Genomic DNA, 16,541 nt, shown 5'->3' with positions numbered 1-16,541 from the left:
CAGAGGATGAGAGGGATGAAGAGAACGCCATAAACGAAGTGGTATTTATATAGGAACCAGTGTGAAGAATTTAGAGAGGCAAGAAGCAAACCATAGAAAGCAAATCAACACAAAGAAGGACGAATCAGATTTAGATTTAGCATATCGAAGAGGAAATAGCTAGCACGGCTGGAAATACAGTGGACAATGATAGGTGAGCAAGGTCAAGAACCAATCAACGGGTTGTAATAAGGCTATAAATACCTAATTAATTATGAGATTGGAGAACAAGAAATAATGATAAAGGTTATTGATAGGCAAAAAATAGAACCGGAAGAGATTAGGAGTGATGAGTAGCTTAAACGCGTGAAGGAATGGAGAAGCAAAAGACAATTTTCTAGGAGCTATAACTAGTAGAAACAAAAGGGGGGGGAAGGCACCTAGGGACTACGAATCAATAAATGGTAAAGGAGGAAAAACTGTAAAGGATAGCAGAAGAGAAAGATGAGTCGGTTAAACCAAGATACTAAAAACCAGACCGGCAATTAAACCAGCTAAGACAGTGGGTCAGGGTCAATGGGTCATATCGGAGTCAAACCGGGAGTCAAACTGGTGAGAAATAAATAATATACTTTAATTAAAATGTATGAAAATATTTATATTTTAATTAAAAAATTTAATAATAAGCAACAAAGTAATATCATATATACACACATCTGATATTATAATAATTAATAAAAGAATCAAAGGGCTTGGACTTCATATTACATATATTTATATATAATTATAGGATAATAAATATGATTGAGAGATGGTGGTTTAAAAAAAAGGAAAAAAGACAGAAAAATGCCACTTGAACTTCATAATCCCCAAATGGTCTGCTGAATTTGAGAAATCCCAATTTGGTCTCAAGAGACCAAATTAGGATTATCATGTTAAGGAAAAGATCAAACTGTCATTCATTCATTTATTATTGTTTTAAATACCAAAGCCTCTAGTAGCCGGCCGGTCACCGGAGTTCCGGCAGCGGCAGTCATTGAACCTTCGGCCACCGGCCGACAATTGGTCACTGAAGCTCCGGCGGTCGGAAATAATTTTTTGAAAATTTTTACAATTTCAGTATAACAGTTAACAACATTTGTAGCACTATTAACAACTTCAGTATAGCAATTAGCAACTGGTTTTCTGGGAAATTCAACAAGTTCCGGCAGCTGGAAACAATTTTTTAAAAAATTTTTACAACTTCAGTATAACGGTTAACAACTTTTATAACGCTATTAACAACTTCAGTATAGCAGTTAACAACAGGTTTTCTGAGAAATTGAACAAGCTCTAGTGGCTGGAATAATTTTTTTGAAAATTTTTACAACTTCAGTATAACGGTTAACAACTTTTGTGACGCTATTAACAACTTCATTATAGTAGTTAACAACAGGTTTTCTGGAAAATTCAACAAGCTTTGGTGGCCGAAAATAAATTTTTTGAAAATTTTTACAACTTCAGTATAACGGTTAAAACCTTTGTGACGCCGTTAACAATTTCAGTATAACAATTAATAACAGGTTTTTCAGAAAATTCAACAATTGGTCGCCGGAGCTTCGACGACCGGAAACAATTTTTTTGAAATTTTTACAACGTCGGTATAACGATTAACAACTTTTGTAAAGCTATTAACAACAGGTTTTTCGAGAAATTCAAAAAGTAGCATTTTTGCAACTTCAATAATGCCATTAACAAGTTCTGTAACTCTATTAACAACTTCCGTATAGCATTTAACAACATGTTTTCTTAAAACTTCAAAAAAATAGCATTTTTACAACTTTAGCAATTACTTTTTTTAAAAAAAAAATTTACAAACTTCAGTATAACGGTTAACAATTTTATAATGTTATTAACAACCTCAATATAGTAGTTAACAATAAGTTTTCTGAAAAATTCAAAAAGTAGCATTTTTATTGAAAACTATTGTTAACTGCTATACTGAAGTTGTTAATAGCGTTATAGAAGTTGCTAACTGTTATACGGAAATTGTAAAAAATTTTTAAAAAATTGTTTCCGGCTACCGGACCTCCGGCGACCAATTGTTGAATTTTCTGAAAAGCTGTTGTTAATTGCTATACTGAAGTTGTTAATAGTGTTACAAAAGTTAACTGTTATACTGAAGTTATAAAATTTTCAAAAAAATTGTTCCGGCCATCGAAGCTTGTTGAATTTATCAGAAAATTTGTTGTTAACTGCTATACTGAAGTTGTTAATAGCATCACAAAAGTTGTTAACCATTATACTGAAGTTGTAAAAATTTTCAAAAAAATTGTTTCTTGCCGCCAGAGCTTGTTGAATTTTCCAGAAAACCTATTGTTAATTGTTATACTGAAGTTGTTAATAGCGTTAAAATTTGTTAACTATTATACTGAAGTTGTAAAATTTTCAAAAAAATTATTTCTGACCATCGAAGCTCTGGTGACCAATTGTCGGCTAGTCACCGGAGCTCTGGTGACTGCCGCTGCCGAAGCTCCGGTGACCGGTTTGGCCAGTAGGGCCTTTGGTATATTTAAAACAATAAATGAATGAAGGGCAATTTGGTCTTTTTCAACATGATAATCCCAATTTGGTCTCTTGAGACCAAATTGGGATTTCTCAAATTCAACAGACCATTTGGGGATTATGAAGTTCAAGTGGCATTTTTTTGTCTTTTTCTCTAAAAAAAAATAATTGACAGATGCGATTAATTGTTTGATACTCTAGTTACAAATTATAATAGGCTTCCTGTTTCAGAAATGGTTTTAGATCTTGAAAAGCAAAAACGTGTGTCAGTGGAAAATAAGTTTATGTTGGAAAGCGTGAGACAGCAGGATGTAATAGTAACATGATAGTGTTTGGCAAAAAAAAAAAAAAAAACGGGTAGTGTGATACTGACACCTAACGGTTTGGATCTCTCTTTCAAATGAATGGCTATGATATATTCACTTTTGATGCAAAGCATTGTCGATTAAAGTCCTCACACTAGAGCACCTATTACAGACTTCTAGTACTACCATCTGTTTTTAGGAAGAAGAATCAGAGAGAAGTTCGATGATGGCTGGCGTTCAACTAAGATGAAGAATGACTTAAAGATGGCTAAGGATGACAAGCCAGTCTAACAATGGAGAATGTTTGATTGAGTTTTTTTTTTCCCTCTTAGTTCTTTTTTCATGTTTCTCTACCTTCTTCCCTCTTCTTTCTTCAAGATCTATTTCTTTATTTTTTCGGTCTATTTTTTCTTCTGATGGCATCTTTGGTATATTTTAGTATCTGGAAGCAGCAGAAAAAAGAACTGTGTAACCCGTGCAAATCAGCAGTTTACCTAGGTTACGCCGGGTGATCCTGAGTTGGTTGTTTTTTGGCTTAAAAGCTTGACCGGACCGGACACTTGGCTATGTCGCCAGTTTCCGATCCAACCTGACTGGTCCGGTTTTAAATACTATGGCGAAAACTCTTCTTATTAGAAGTGAGAAGAGAGCTTCTCTCTCACGGATTTCTCTCTCTAGAGGCACTTCATTTCATGTATTTGGTGAGTATAATTCATTCTTTAATACTACCTCTGGTCCTTAATATAAAAGTTTATTTGATTTTTATCTTGATCCTAAATATAAGACCCTAATCTATTTTGTTTATCATATTTATCTATTTTTTTCTCAAGGTAGTCCTTATAATGATGGTAGTTCTCACCAATATACTTGATTAGCAAAGATATTTTTAGAAAGACAACACTTATTTATTATAAATAACTAGCTTAATTAGTTTCCATACTGAAATTAGTCAACTAATTTTTATATTAAGACCGGAAGTAGTATTTTATATCTTCTGAGAGCATATGGAATGAAAAAATGAATCTTTCCTTAATATTATTATTCTATCAAAACTAAAAACTAATTCTAGATTATTCTGAAAATATTTATTATCAATTATATGGTGGGTCCAAGTGTTTATTACCAAGCAGTAACAGACAAATAAAAATTGCAGAATTTAGATAGAATCAACGAAGATAATAAAAAAAGGACAAGTCTTCGGCATAAAATTCCCCCCCCCCCCCGGGGGCAAAATCTTGACCGTTTAAATTTCCGTCGCACGGTCCCGTTGCATTTGTCTGCTCCTCTCTTGTAGTTTTCACGCGAAGAGACACACCACTTCTCAGAATTAGAAATCAGAATCAGAAGAAGAAAGCCAAGATCATATCATCATAATCATCGCATAGGAAGAAGAATCCTTCGTTCTCTTTCTCTGTGAAACTCGATGTCCTGAAGTTTGACTGTAATTTGAAGTCTCTGCCTCTCTCTCTCTCTCTCTCTCTCTCTCTCTCTCTCTGTGGTTTTGTATGCTTCAATGGAAATTCGTGACGGAGAGAGGATGACGGCCGCCGATGCGGCTTTGAATGGATTCTCCCCTGTTACTTCCACAAGGATTGGCTGGAAATCTCGAAGGAGATCAGGTATTACAAGTTTTTTCCCCCCTTTAACTTGTCAATTTTGAGTTTAAATATTTTTCTAATTACAGTTCCATCCTTGATTAGATTTACAAATCCGTACTCGAAACGTGTAGTTTCTAAGTTGTTCGTATGTGTGATTGAATGATTCTGGGGTTTTCGAGCGCATCTTGCAGCTTAATCCTATTCTGAGCATCATTATTACCAAATCTTTTCGCAAGTACTAATTTTTCGATTTCACATAAGGAATCTCTACATTTTCGTTCTGTTAATTTCTGGGTTTGATTTGTTAAATTCCCGCAAAATTGTTCACGATAGACGCATTGATCTTTTTTCCGGGAGGTCTGAGGGACAAACTGAGAAAGACAGAGAAAATTGTAACGGTGTTTAACAGTGGTCAGTTGGTATGACTTTTAGGTCACGTTTACTGTTTGTTATAATTGGCTTACCCAACTCTTGAGTCTTTCTCATTATAATATGTAAATGTAAATTATTATAAAAACCTCAGTTTATTGTATGAACTGAGGAAGAAATAACAAAATTACTAAATTAATTAATAATTAATTACTTCGCTGTAGCCCTTCAAAGTTACTAGCGCCACTCCCATAGTAACGATATCCCTTGAATTTTGCGAAAGATACTAATTTTTTTCCCATCATATATTTGATTTTATTCCCAAAATGAAAATGTGTCGTTCGGTTCCAAATCTCATCCTTAATCTTCGATACGATATGACTTTGAAAGCTTTTTTATACTTGTTACTTTTTAGTGCCTGTGCGAGTCATTATCCTATATATCATATTCAGAGACCAAATAATTTAGATTTGTATCGTTCTGGAATTTAAAAAGTGTGTATGTGCCGCATGCACCCTCTGTCTCTTTGGTTACGATTCTTGTATAACTCAATTTTGATGCCTTCATAGTTAGTGATGGCTCTTATTGTTTAAAAATAGTTTTTTCATTAAAAAAATTTGTTGGCATATTGTGGCAACATCAGTTTTGAGCACACCTGAGGAAAAATTTGTTTGTTACGCCTCCATTGTCTTTTAATCCTTACTTAATCAAGTTTGAAGCACTTATATGCTATTGGTAGGCTTCGCCTCACCTGTGTAAAACTAAAGTCTTTATGCACTCAAGAAAACGAAGTCTTTTCAGTTTCGTCAAGCTAAAACAAGATCCTTGTTGGGTACATATAATGGATGGGGCCTACATGGTCAAATATTTTTAGGTGCCATTGGTCTGAAAAAAGGCAGGCTTCATGCTTGCAATGAAATTTTTAAGTTTTTTTGTCACCAATTTTTATTAAAAATATAAGGGTTAATACAATGATTAGTCCTTACACTTTTCATTCATTTTGGTTTTGGTCCCTGAAGTTTGGAACCTCCAGTTTTGGTCCTTTAAGTTTGCTCCGTTTAAAACGTTAGTCCTTATATTTTTAAAAGGACTTGGTGTCACCTTTAACACTATTAAATATGCTGACATGTCTCTAACTCTGTTAAATATGCTCATATGGAACCAAGTGGACGAGCTGAGGTGGCTTATAAAAGATTAAAAAAATTTGACAATTAAAAAAATGGTAGAGAAAGGAACAGGTAGTAAAATGTAATACCTAAGTCGAAGGCCAAAACCATTCTTTGCAATAGAAAAAAGAAAAGGAGAGGGTTAGGTCAAAAGCGGTCCCACTTGGTAGTCGCCGAAGTTGAGCTGGCCGTCGCCGGAGGTGGGGAACTGACCGATCAAGGTGCGACGACAGTGAAGGAGGAATCGCATTTGACAGCAAAAAAAAAAGTAAGCTCATCTCAGACAATCACCACGCATTCTAATTCAAAGCTTATTTTCAACTATATTCTTGAATATATATTAGAGAAATGGTCTTCTCGAATACGTATTTGAGAACTAGTCTTCTTGAATACATATTCGAGAACTGATCTTTGGTCTTCTCTGCTCTGTCCTCTTCTCAGACTTCACATGCGCCCCACCTCGTTTTGCTTTGCCCTAGCTCTCAATGTCGACGACAAAAGCGACCTTCGATGACAACATTGACCTTCGGTCAGTTCAAGAATATAACAGTTTCCTTTGTGATAGCGTGGTGATTATCTGAGATGAGCTTACTTTTTTTTTTGTTGTCAAATGCAATTGCTCCTTCACTGTCGTCGCACCTTGATCGGTCAGTTCCCCACCTCCGGCGTCGGCCAGCTCAACTCCGATGACTACCAAGTGGGACCGCTTTTGACCTAACCCTCTCCTTTTCTTTTTTCTATTGCAAAGAATGGTTTTGGCCTTCGACTTGGGTATTACATTTTACCGCCTGTTCCTTTCTCTACCATTTTTTTAATTGTCAAATTTTTTTTAATCTTTTATAAGCCACCTCGCTCGTCCACTTGGTTCCATATGAGCATATTTAACAGAGTTAGGGACATGTCATCATATTTAACAGTGTTAAAGGTGACACCAAGTCCTTTTAAAAATATAAGGACTAACGTTTTAAACGGAGCAAACTTAAAGGACCAAAACTGGAGGTTCCAAATTTCAGGGACCAAAACCAAAATGAATGAAAAGTGTAAGGACTAATCATTGTATTAACCCAAAATATAAAATGAATGAATTTTCTTAGAAGACTGAATCATGTGTTGTTGAGATGTTAAAATTCTGCACTTCACAATTTCTTGTGAAAACCTGAAAAAAATATAATTAGAAACTGTAGTTAAGTTGTCTCTGGAAGATAGAGGGTGGACATTGTATTTAGCTGCAAAAGCTTAAATTTATGTATAATCTTCTATAGGTTTTTATGGGTTTATTAAAAGAACCAGAAACTTTTGGTAATTGGTATAAGAATGTAAATGAATGCATCTATGGCCTTCATTAATTCCATTTCTATCAGGAGGAAGGTTCATTTTGGCAGGGCTCGTCCCTCATTTGAGAAAGAAAAAGTATCATTATTCATGTTGTTGAGAGATTCAGGGTTTGATGAAAAACACTATGAGCATTTCATATATATTTTTCACCTCGTGAACCTTGTATGAGTTCAAGCATCTGGCTTCAAATGTATTGGTGTCTGAACCTTAATACTAGAATAAAGGTTTGGATCTTGGACTATTTTTGCTTCTTGGGAAAATTTTTCTTCAAGACTTCGCTCATCGAAAAAGAATTACTATTGTTTGTTTCTTTACAACAGTTTTCGTTAGAACAGTTTTTATAATATTTCTTTAGGCGCAAGTGATATAATTTGCTTAAAAACTTTTTAAATAGAAATTTTCCATGAAAATTTTAAGTAATGTTGAAATTGATGGAAAATTTTTCTTAATTTTCCAAGGAACCAAACTTGAGTGATAGAGGAACATAACCCTCTTCTAAGCGGCTTGCACTCCTATTGCTAAATGCTTTTCCTGTTTTGTTCTGTTTCATTCATGGGTAATTTTGCTTTAGTTGTGCAAATATGGTATGGTTAGATTAGTTGGAAATAGAATGGTAACTTGTTGCCCACAGCTAGCGGGAAGAATTTAGAGGTATCAAACGATACTGCAAGTGCTAATAAACCACCAAGCAAACAGGAAGAACCTCCTCCTGCTGAGGAGATGATGCAGGACTCAACTGCAGTTCCTTTTCCTGAGCTTTCTGAGCGTCGAAAGGCATTATTTGAACCATTAGAACCTATAAAGAACATTAATGGCCGACGGCCATCGGCTGAATCTTTACTTCCTCCCCCTGACTTTGAATCTGCAAACTATCCAAAGGGATGGCTGATTGGGAAGAAGCGAAAGCTTGTCAATGTTGACGTTGTAGAAAGCATGCGTAGGATCGCCATCCAAGAAATGAACAGAAAGGTGCCACATGTTCATCCTCACCTTCTAAACTTTCAAACATCTTATCAATAATAAACAATGAAAAGCTGAGATGTTTGGGTTATTGTTGGTCACAGGACCGGGAAATTGACGGGTTGAACGAGCAATTGGAGGAGGATGCAAGATGTTTGGAGCATCTGCAAGTCCAGCTACTGGAAGAGAAGAGCAAACGTGCTCGAATTGAGAGGGAAAATGCCATGCTCCAAGAACAAGTTAACATGCTCATGAACATGATACAAGAAAATGAGCAAATGGCCGACGAGGAACCAGGCCATGACGAATCATAAATAGTGTATTAGTATTTGCAGTATTGTCATTATGCTCCATGTGTCCGTCTGTTTATTAATTCTTTTTCTCAAGTAAGCTTTGGCGGGGTGTGCTTACGTTTTGCTGCCATATTTGAGTTAGCGGAGTGCATGTATTTATACTCTCTTCAGGTTCGAAAAGGTATCAAATCAAATCGAATCGAACTGAACGTATTATTTGTTTATCGAAGGAAGAATAATGTAAATCTCTCATGGTCTGTGCTGTATTGGGGTAAATTATTAGTATCATTCTTCTCTCAAGCTATGGGAGAATACTATTCTACATCACAGCTTTCTTCCTCTTGTTGTATTGACTTTAACCATATGGATGGGTTTATCATTAAGATTGTCTAGTTGTTATAACTTATCTAAGTCTTCCAACTTCTCCCGCACTAAAATTTGTATGAAAATTGAAATTTTAATATTGATGTTGGTATGCGTTGGAAGAGATGCCGAGGAAACGTGAAATTCGGAAGCGGCAACAATTAGCTGCCGAAGAATACTTCAATGGAAATATTAATGATGTTGACAGTAAGGTCACTGCGGACAAGAAAAAGTTTGGCCGAAAAAAAATACAGGAACAGAAAAGTAACTGGAACTAGAGAGAAACACTCAGACATCAGTGAATTCAGGATGATGGTGAAACCAAACCATGATTTGGAGAATAGTTTCTGAAGAATAGATATTGTGAAAAAGTGATTCTAATATAGTGAGAATGATTAGATAGTTGTTATCAGAAACACTTTTTATATGTACAAATTACTAAAAAAGACATAAGTTAATATGATAATTGCATAAAAGATAAATTTTATAATATATTTTAATTTGAAGGAATAAAATTGTTAATAATATATCTTTTATCAACATAATTAATATATAAGATAATGTAATTAATAAATAATTAATATGTGTATATATATTTATAAAATATAAGATTAAATATGTTTGTAGAAAAATAATTGAGCGGTGTTAAAATCATATTACTGTTAGGATCTACTTTGAAAGGCACAATTATACTCTCTAACTTGAGCCAGAAGCAGAATGGCTTTACTTTTTCTGAAACCATAATTTTGAGCCCAAAATTGTGGTTTGCTTATTCTCCCCTTTTGTTTGGCAAATTTTTGACCCAAACCATGGTTTTGGCCATTTGTCAAACAGGCCTTAAGTGGATGTTCTACATGAAAGTTTACATCGAAGCAACCATGACTTTCTGGGCTTTGATCCAAGGATGTGCATAGAGCAAATAATATGAGTTAAGCACGCCACCAAAAAGTGGTTGTACAGCTGGGAATACAAGCCAGCTCGTGAATATGCAGTGTGGGTTGAAGTAACCCTCGTTTTGATGGGCTCGAAAAATGCCAACCCTAACCCTTCATAGTAGGTTGGCTAGCCAGTCCGCCAATCGACCATCTTTTTTTTTTTTTTAATTCTCAATTTTTAAACCTTATTTTTTATTTAGTTTTCCAAATTAATAAATGGTGATCCAAAATTTCAAAAGCAATTACAAGTACAAATTATATTTAACCACACTTAAAATAGTCAATACAAATATAAAATAATACATTGCAAATATTTTACACGATTAACATTCAACATCAACTCATCAACTGATAAAATTTACAATTTTTTCATACAAATACCATGTTTGATGCAAAAAAACTATCTTTTAATAAATTAGAAGTGCATCTATCTATTCTTTTTAGAGTTCATTCACAATGTTTTTCTGAAACACATTTTTTGTAATAAATATGGTCTTATATTTGATTGTAGTCGTTCAATTTTTGTTATACATATAGTATGCTTTTTTTAATATTTTTTGTTTAGATATGTAACATGAAAATTGAAATGTAAATGAGAGAAGAAAATTTTCAAATATAATAATATATTATTTGTATGAAATTTTTTTAAAAAAAAAAGTGGCAGGTGCGGGCTGGCAAAATGCCAACCTTAACCCGCTTCTTTATGACAAGTTGGTGGGCTGGCTGAAAGGCCCCAACCCATATTCCTGGTTGAGTGGCAGGTTGGGTTGAAGAAAATAGGGATCATTTTGATGCTGTCCTTTTCAACCTGCATCCACCAACTCTCAGGCCACCCCAAGCTATCTCGCCAGCCCTTTTTTAAAAATGTTTTTACAATTTTTATTTTAATTTTAATAAGAAAAAGTTTTCATTTTTACTTAATTTACATATAATTTTGTATTTTGTTAGAGACTTTGATTCTAAATTTGATTTCTTATTTTTTTAGTGTTTGACCATTTTTATACTGATAAAATAATTATCAATAATGAATTATATGTTTATATTTCAACTTCTAAAGTTAATTTAATTATATAATTGTATGAAAATAAAAGAATAAGAATAATTTGGTCTATAAAAAATTTATAATTTAGTTTTAAAAATTTTAAATATATATGTAAAAATAAAATAAAATAAAAAGATGAAAATTCGCGGGTCAGCTCTCCAACCAGTCCCTAGTAGAGTGGGCTGGCCAAATGGAAGCCTATCAGGATGCAGTCTGGAGTCCGGGCCAACCCGTTCTAGCATCTTTAGTTGTGCATGTGATGCTGAAAAACTGGCTACAATTGAAGATATACAATACCCTCGTGCGGGATGGTAAAAAGCTGAGAGCAGCTGTGAATGTCCTCTTAAACCACTGTAACATCTTTTGTTTTGTGATGCTGATGAACATGCGACTGTATTCTTCTGTCACCAGGCACATGATGAAAAATTGTTTTCCTTTTCGGTATTGTATTTTTGTTTGGACAAAGTAAATCCATCCAGGCAGCATAACTAATAGAGATCATAAGTGAAGCTAATATGATAATCTTTTTAAGATATATATATATTGTTAAAATTATAATGAATAATGTCTAAGATTTTTGTTAACAAGTATCGTACAAACTGTTGATTTTTATTACAAAAAGAAAGTTAATATAATTTTTAATCCTAAAATTTGAGTTTTGTTTTATTTAGATCCTTCAAATTTCAAACATATAATTTTAGTCCATAAAATTCAATTTGTATTAAAATATAAGTCTCCAACTCTGTAACAATGTTGCAAACTGTATCAAAATGACATATGAATTCACCAGATAGCATCTAATTAGAATTTGCGTAGATAACATAAAAAGAAAAATTAAAAAAATTCTCTTTTTTGGGCCAAAAAAAAAAAGAATCCTAAAACACAGTTGTTTAACCGCCTGTTTATTCTTCATTACTGTCCGTATTAGGAGCTTTTCACTGCATTATATTCAATTATTCACACAAAATATAGTTATATGTCATGTAGCAAGTTCACATCACCATTTAAAGCCATTAATGACACTTTAGCAAATTTTAACACTTTTACAGTTTTAAGAACTAATATTTTAATATGAACTAAATTCTAGAAACTAATTTGAAGAACTAAAAACAAAATAAACTCAAATTTTAGAGGTCAAAAATTACATTAACTCAAATAAAAAAGATAAATTACAATATAACTATTTTATTATTAAACAACAGAAGAAAAACTACTAAAACCATGTCTGAAATCGTGACTGTGATTCGCAACCAGGCTTAATCCTCAATAGGGGATTTACTGTCATCACTATGAATTTGAACTTCACCCAACTATTACTTGACAACTGAAATGAAAATAAAACGATCCTAAGAATTGCCACTTACGGAATGTACATATCTGTAAACTTGGCGAAAGCTGTCACGGGGACTTTAACATTCCAGACACAAACATATACATACGTTATACACACTAGTCCGGTAAGCCTACAACTGCTAAGTACTACATTTTGCCAGGATTCTTCATCAATGTCAATCTCTGAATCTCTGGGTTTGAAGTTGAGATAGAAACAGGCAAACAGCAAACATAGAAATTCACTCTCACACACCACATCTTACTGATGCTTCCAACTATGGGATCAGATTCAGACCATTACCTAACTTGGTTAACAGAATCATCTGCCATGGGGAGAAGAAACTGTGGCAAAGAAGCTATCCTTGGAAGATTAAGCAGTAGCTCCCCTACTGATTCCTTCCTGCGCATGCCACTGCCACTAACCTGCTTGCTGCCAGAAGCATCATCATCCCCAGATTCGACAACCGTACTTCTGCATGATAACTCTAGATCCAAGTTGGTCTTTTCACCTACTTTTCCGCTACCATCAGAATTATCAGTTCTCACACTGGTGTCCTGTGTTGTTGCAGGATCCTTCTGCAGAAGGCAGCACAATGAATTAACCCTTGACATGAGAAACTGTTCATCCGAGGCTGCAGTAACTAGAGAGTCGTTAAGCAAGTATTGGGTAATTTCCTCCAGGATTAGTTTGCTTTGCTCATTGTCACTGGAAAATGCTGGATTGCCAGATGTCATCTGTTCTGAAATGCAATTTCCAATGTGGTTTACTATATCGTTCATTGACATTGATGGGTGAAGTCCAGGCACTTTGATCTGATCCAAATTGTTAAGAAACTTCAAAGCGTCAAATTCTCTATTCCTTGGCTGTTTGATTCTATGGGGCTCCGTGACTGCGTAAGGATAAACAACACACTCAATTTAGTCAGAGATGATAGCGAGAAAATGATGTGGCTAAAGTTGCATGTATGTGAGCACTGTGAACAATTGCACCCAAGAGCTAATAGCCTGACCAATTAGACATAAGACTAAGCAGTAAGATGTCACTTGGCAGTTCAACCAGAAAGTGAACATATCAATAAAATTACAGACTGTACATCGTTTAGCCTCACCAACTCTTCAGCATTTTGCCAACATTATGTCAGTGAAAATTTCTCCAAGTTAAACACAAAACCATGGATGTTGCTTCAAAAAACCAAATTTGTTCCCAAAATAAATGCAAAATTGTACCTGAGCTAGGAGGATAAGTGATTTCCTGGAAAACATTTTCAAAAGCTTTGCCGACAAGATTGTGTTCACTTTTCGAGGAAGATGATTGAACTGCAGATGCTGATTCCACATCCTGCAACTCAAACAAACCAGCTTGCCCTTTGCCTATTCTATCCAAGGAAGCAGTTGATTCAAGTTGATCATTAATTGCAGTTTTGGATTCAAAATAAGGAGAATCCAAAACTATATCAGGTTGTTGGCTTAAGAAGTTTAGGCGTGGATCACACTGGATTAGCTTCTCAAAATGCTTTCCTAATAGTCCTTGTGGGCACTGCAGAAAATGCCGTCTACAACAATGAAGAGGACAAACATTAGGAGTCATCGTTCAAATTCACGCAGGGACGTTAATGGTTAAATGATAAGAGACCACTCCAACATCGGGTAGGTTACACATAAATCTCTTAATACTCCCTGAATTCTCTCTATAGACTAGGAAATCCTTAAGAGGCAATTTCAATTGCAACATTAATAAGAGGTCATCAAAATCAACCCTGGGAATATAGCATTACCATTTAATTTACGGCCAGTTTCATAAAATTAGAGATATCAAAGACACAGTCTGACCACTGAGTTCGCATTCAGCACTTCCCTAGCACTGGTCAATTAGTGTAGCAGCTTATAATAGACTCTAAACTTCAGGCGAGAATTGTCTATTTTTGAAGATATGAATAGTAATAGTATTACATAAACACGAAATATATTTAAGGCCGGAAAAACTACAAAAGAATTAAGAAATAAAATCACAGATTCAAAACATTATAATTTGATATCATTTATGAAGAACTTAATCAATAGTTCTCATCAACATATTTGCCGTTATTTCAGTTTTGTCTAGTCAACATGCTAAGCATCTCAGCTATTCTGAAAACCAACGCACTTGAAGTATCCTTAATCAGACAGTGAGAATCACCATCCTACAATTACAGGGTCAAGATATTTCATTGAATATATGCATCACCAAGACTCGTGTGTTAAGAGAACACAGTGCATACCTCTGTATGCTTGCTTGTCCGCCAGTAAAGTCTGATGTCGCCTGCCACAAGGTATGCTTCCTTGGTTGTGGATTGATCTCCCTAAAAAATAAGGGTCTTCGAGCCAGCTGGAGGGAAGAAGAAAATGAACTTAACATGGTGCTTACTAGTGATGCTCAATGCAGTAACAATGATACAAAGATCAAAACACAGAGGACACTTGCCACAACTTCAAGGGTTCCTGGTCCGTCATCAGGGTAGTTTGCCTTAAGAGCCATGATATCAGACCACGGGATTTCAATCTTATTCTTAAGACAGCCATCAAGAACTTCCCACACAAGTTTATGCTTTGCAAAGTAACACTTCGCCACCAAATCTCCTTCATATCTTGACTTATACTGCAAACCATTGGGAAAAAAATTAAAATAACCGTCTATCACTGCATATATGCCGGCATTACTATTTTATGTCAATAATTTTCTTTGTTTTAGTTGTAATCTCACCTCCCAAGTCCCAATTTTCAAAATGGAAGCAGGGAAATTCGAGGCCTTGAGTTTACCATCGGGGGCGACAGAAGCTTTTGCACCCTTGTGGTCTTTCTTGTCGGCTGTCGCTAATTTGGTATTATCTTCTTGTGAGAGTCTCATCTGAATTAAATCCAGAAGAGATGGGCTCTTTTTAAGACGCAGCCCCAACGGGCTAGGCTCATCAAGGGGATTGTAAGACGCCGGCGGGATTGAAATAGGATTATCACCACAACTCCACTGTTCCGGGGGGAAAACGAATAAATGAATTAACTATATAGCAAACAAGCACCAAACAAAGCCGAAGAATCCAAATTCATAAATATCTCGCAAAGAAAGCAATAGAAATGCCTTCGAAAAGAGGGAAAAAAACAACGAGGAAGGAGAAATTCAGATTAAATTTACATTTTGTCCATACACGATCGGGGAGTTTTTTTTCACTCTTCACCAGAAACGTACAAATAATTTATCTTTTTTTTTTTTTTTCCGCCCTGTTTTTACCGAATGTTTCAGGAGCTGGACCGTGTAAGGATGAAAGTTAGGAACCAAATAACGAAGCTGTCAACGAAACCAAAACTACCCAGCACTTTTATGGCGGATTCAGATTCAGATAAAGATAAATAGCAATATAAATTCAACCAACCACTTGACTAGCTACACAGAAGGGAGGAGATTGAGAATAAGAAACGAGGACCAGAAAAGGATAAAACCTCGTGAGAGGAGTTCAATTTAGGTCGCTTGCGAAGAATGCGGAATTCATCATCACCAGAATCGTCAACCTCCAACTTGACCTTTTTGAGGCAGTGAGCCTCCGATCTCATTAACTGAACCATGGAGCTTCAAGTCCCAGAATCTATATCTATCGAAAAAGCGATAACCCTTCAAATTCACAACAACAAGCTTCCTTTCTTGTACAACAACACTGTGAAAATGGCGGGCGCTTCGGCTAAGAACGAAGAAACCAAACAAAAGCCGATATCTCCCTCAATCTCGAAGCGCAAATACCACGTGCTCATAGCGAAAACGACGACGAGTTTTAAAAGGGTACGCAAACGGTACAATGAAATGACTAAACTACCGTTCCTTTGGTTGCTATTTTGTCGTTTACTGAGGGTATAGATGGGAATAATAACTGCGATGAAGCGCGTTGCTTTGTACAGTAACGAACGGAGACTGGTTCATGTCACGTGGCATCACGTGCTGTAGATATGGATAACACGTGGGACCCGGTTCGTGAACCTTCTCAGTCTAATTTTGTCGTGACTTGTGGATACGGGAACTGTGGTGATTGGGTGGGCGAACACGTGTAAGAATCTGGTAGCACTAATGAACACGTAAGCTAGAAAGTGGGGCCAATCAAACGCCCGAGAGGATAATGTAAGTTGATATATTTTTTTTTTTTTAGGTTTTTAGAGGCGATGCCTTTATCCTTATGGATAAACTTCACAAAATGCCGATCAAGTTGTGCTTCAAGTGGTGCACAACTACGTGATTTTAATAAGTAAAAACGAAAAACCATTAAAAAAATATAAGGAAAAAATGGCTGGCAGTGAGCAGCG

The 16,541-nt window shown here is 35.3% G+C and overlaps 2 protein-coding genes and 1 long non-coding RNA gene across 3 annotated transcripts; 2 read left to right on the top strand and 1 right to left on the bottom strand.

Moving 5' to 3' along the window:
• The first annotated feature begins 1,889 nt into the window (after positions 1-1,889).
• Positions 1,890-15,785, top strand: LOC114727297 (uncharacterized). Its single transcript, XR_003738574.1, has 3 exons — positions 1,890-1,901; positions 13,827-13,830; positions 15,655-15,785. It is a non-coding gene; the product is annotated as an uncharacterized LOC114727297 (long non-coding RNA).
• On the top strand, positions 4,126-8,948 carry LOC114727296 (protein HEADING DATE REPRESSOR 1-like). Its single transcript, XM_028913997.1, has 3 exons — positions 4,126-4,447; positions 7,928-8,265; positions 8,361-8,948. Exons 1-3 carry the CDS (start codon positions 4,342-4,344, stop codon positions 8,568-8,570), a joined length of 654 nt encoding a protein of 217 aa, XP_028769830.1. The 5' UTR covers positions 4,126-4,341; the 3' UTR covers positions 8,571-8,948.
• LOC114727295 (uncharacterized) lies at positions 12,055-15,975 on the bottom strand. Its single transcript, XM_028913995.1, has 6 exons — positions 15,693-15,975; positions 14,962-15,222; positions 14,683-14,856; positions 14,480-14,586; positions 13,449-13,774; positions 12,055-13,111 (listed from the first exon to the last, which is right to left on the bottom strand). The coding sequence occupies exons 1-6, from the start codon at positions 15,813-15,815 to the stop codon at positions 12,519-12,521; spliced, it is 1,584 nt and encodes a 527-aa protein (XP_028769828.1). The 5' UTR covers positions 15,816-15,975; the 3' UTR covers positions 12,055-12,518.
• Between the last annotated feature and the right edge of the window lie 566 nt (positions 15,976-16,541).

The sequence above is a fragment of the Neltuma alba genome, unplaced genomic scaffold (genome assembly GCF_004799145.2).
Source record: "Neltuma alba isolate B1F8T4 unplaced genomic scaffold, ASM479914v2 tig00012461_pilon, whole genome shotgun sequence".
In the NCBI taxonomy this organism is placed as follows: Eukaryota; Viridiplantae; Streptophyta; class Magnoliopsida; order Fabales; family Fabaceae; genus Neltuma; species Neltuma alba.
Note: the sequence above shows the minus strand (reverse complement) of the source record. Positions and strands in the feature narration are given on the sequence as shown.

Excerpts from the sequence above, each read along its gene's own strand:
- LOC114727296 (XM_028913997.1), top strand. The coding sequence starts at position 4,342 with ATGGAAATTCGTGACGGAGAGAGGATGACGGCCGCCGATGCGGCTTTG. Across the intron at positions 4,448-7,927 it reads GAAATCTCGAAGGAGATCAG|CTAGCGGGAAGAATTTAGAG; the intron begins GTATTACAAGTT and ends TGTTGCCCACAG. Across the intron at positions 8,266-8,360 it reads TCCAAGAAATGAACAGAAAG|GACCGGGAAATTGACGGGTT; the intron begins GTGCCACATGTT and ends TGTTGGTCACAG.
- LOC114727295 (XM_028913995.1), bottom strand. The coding sequence starts at position 15,815 with ATGGTTCAGTTAATGAGATCGGAGGCTCACTGCCTCAAAAAGGTCAAG. Across the intron at positions 15,223-15,692 it reads AATTGAACTCCTCTCACGAG|TGGAGTTGTGGTGATAATCC; the intron begins GTTTTATCCTTT and ends CCCCCGGAACAG. Across the intron at positions 14,857-14,961 it reads TGAAAATTGGGACTTGGGAG|TATAAGTCAAGATATGAAGG; the intron begins GTGAGATTACAA and ends AATGGTTTGCAG.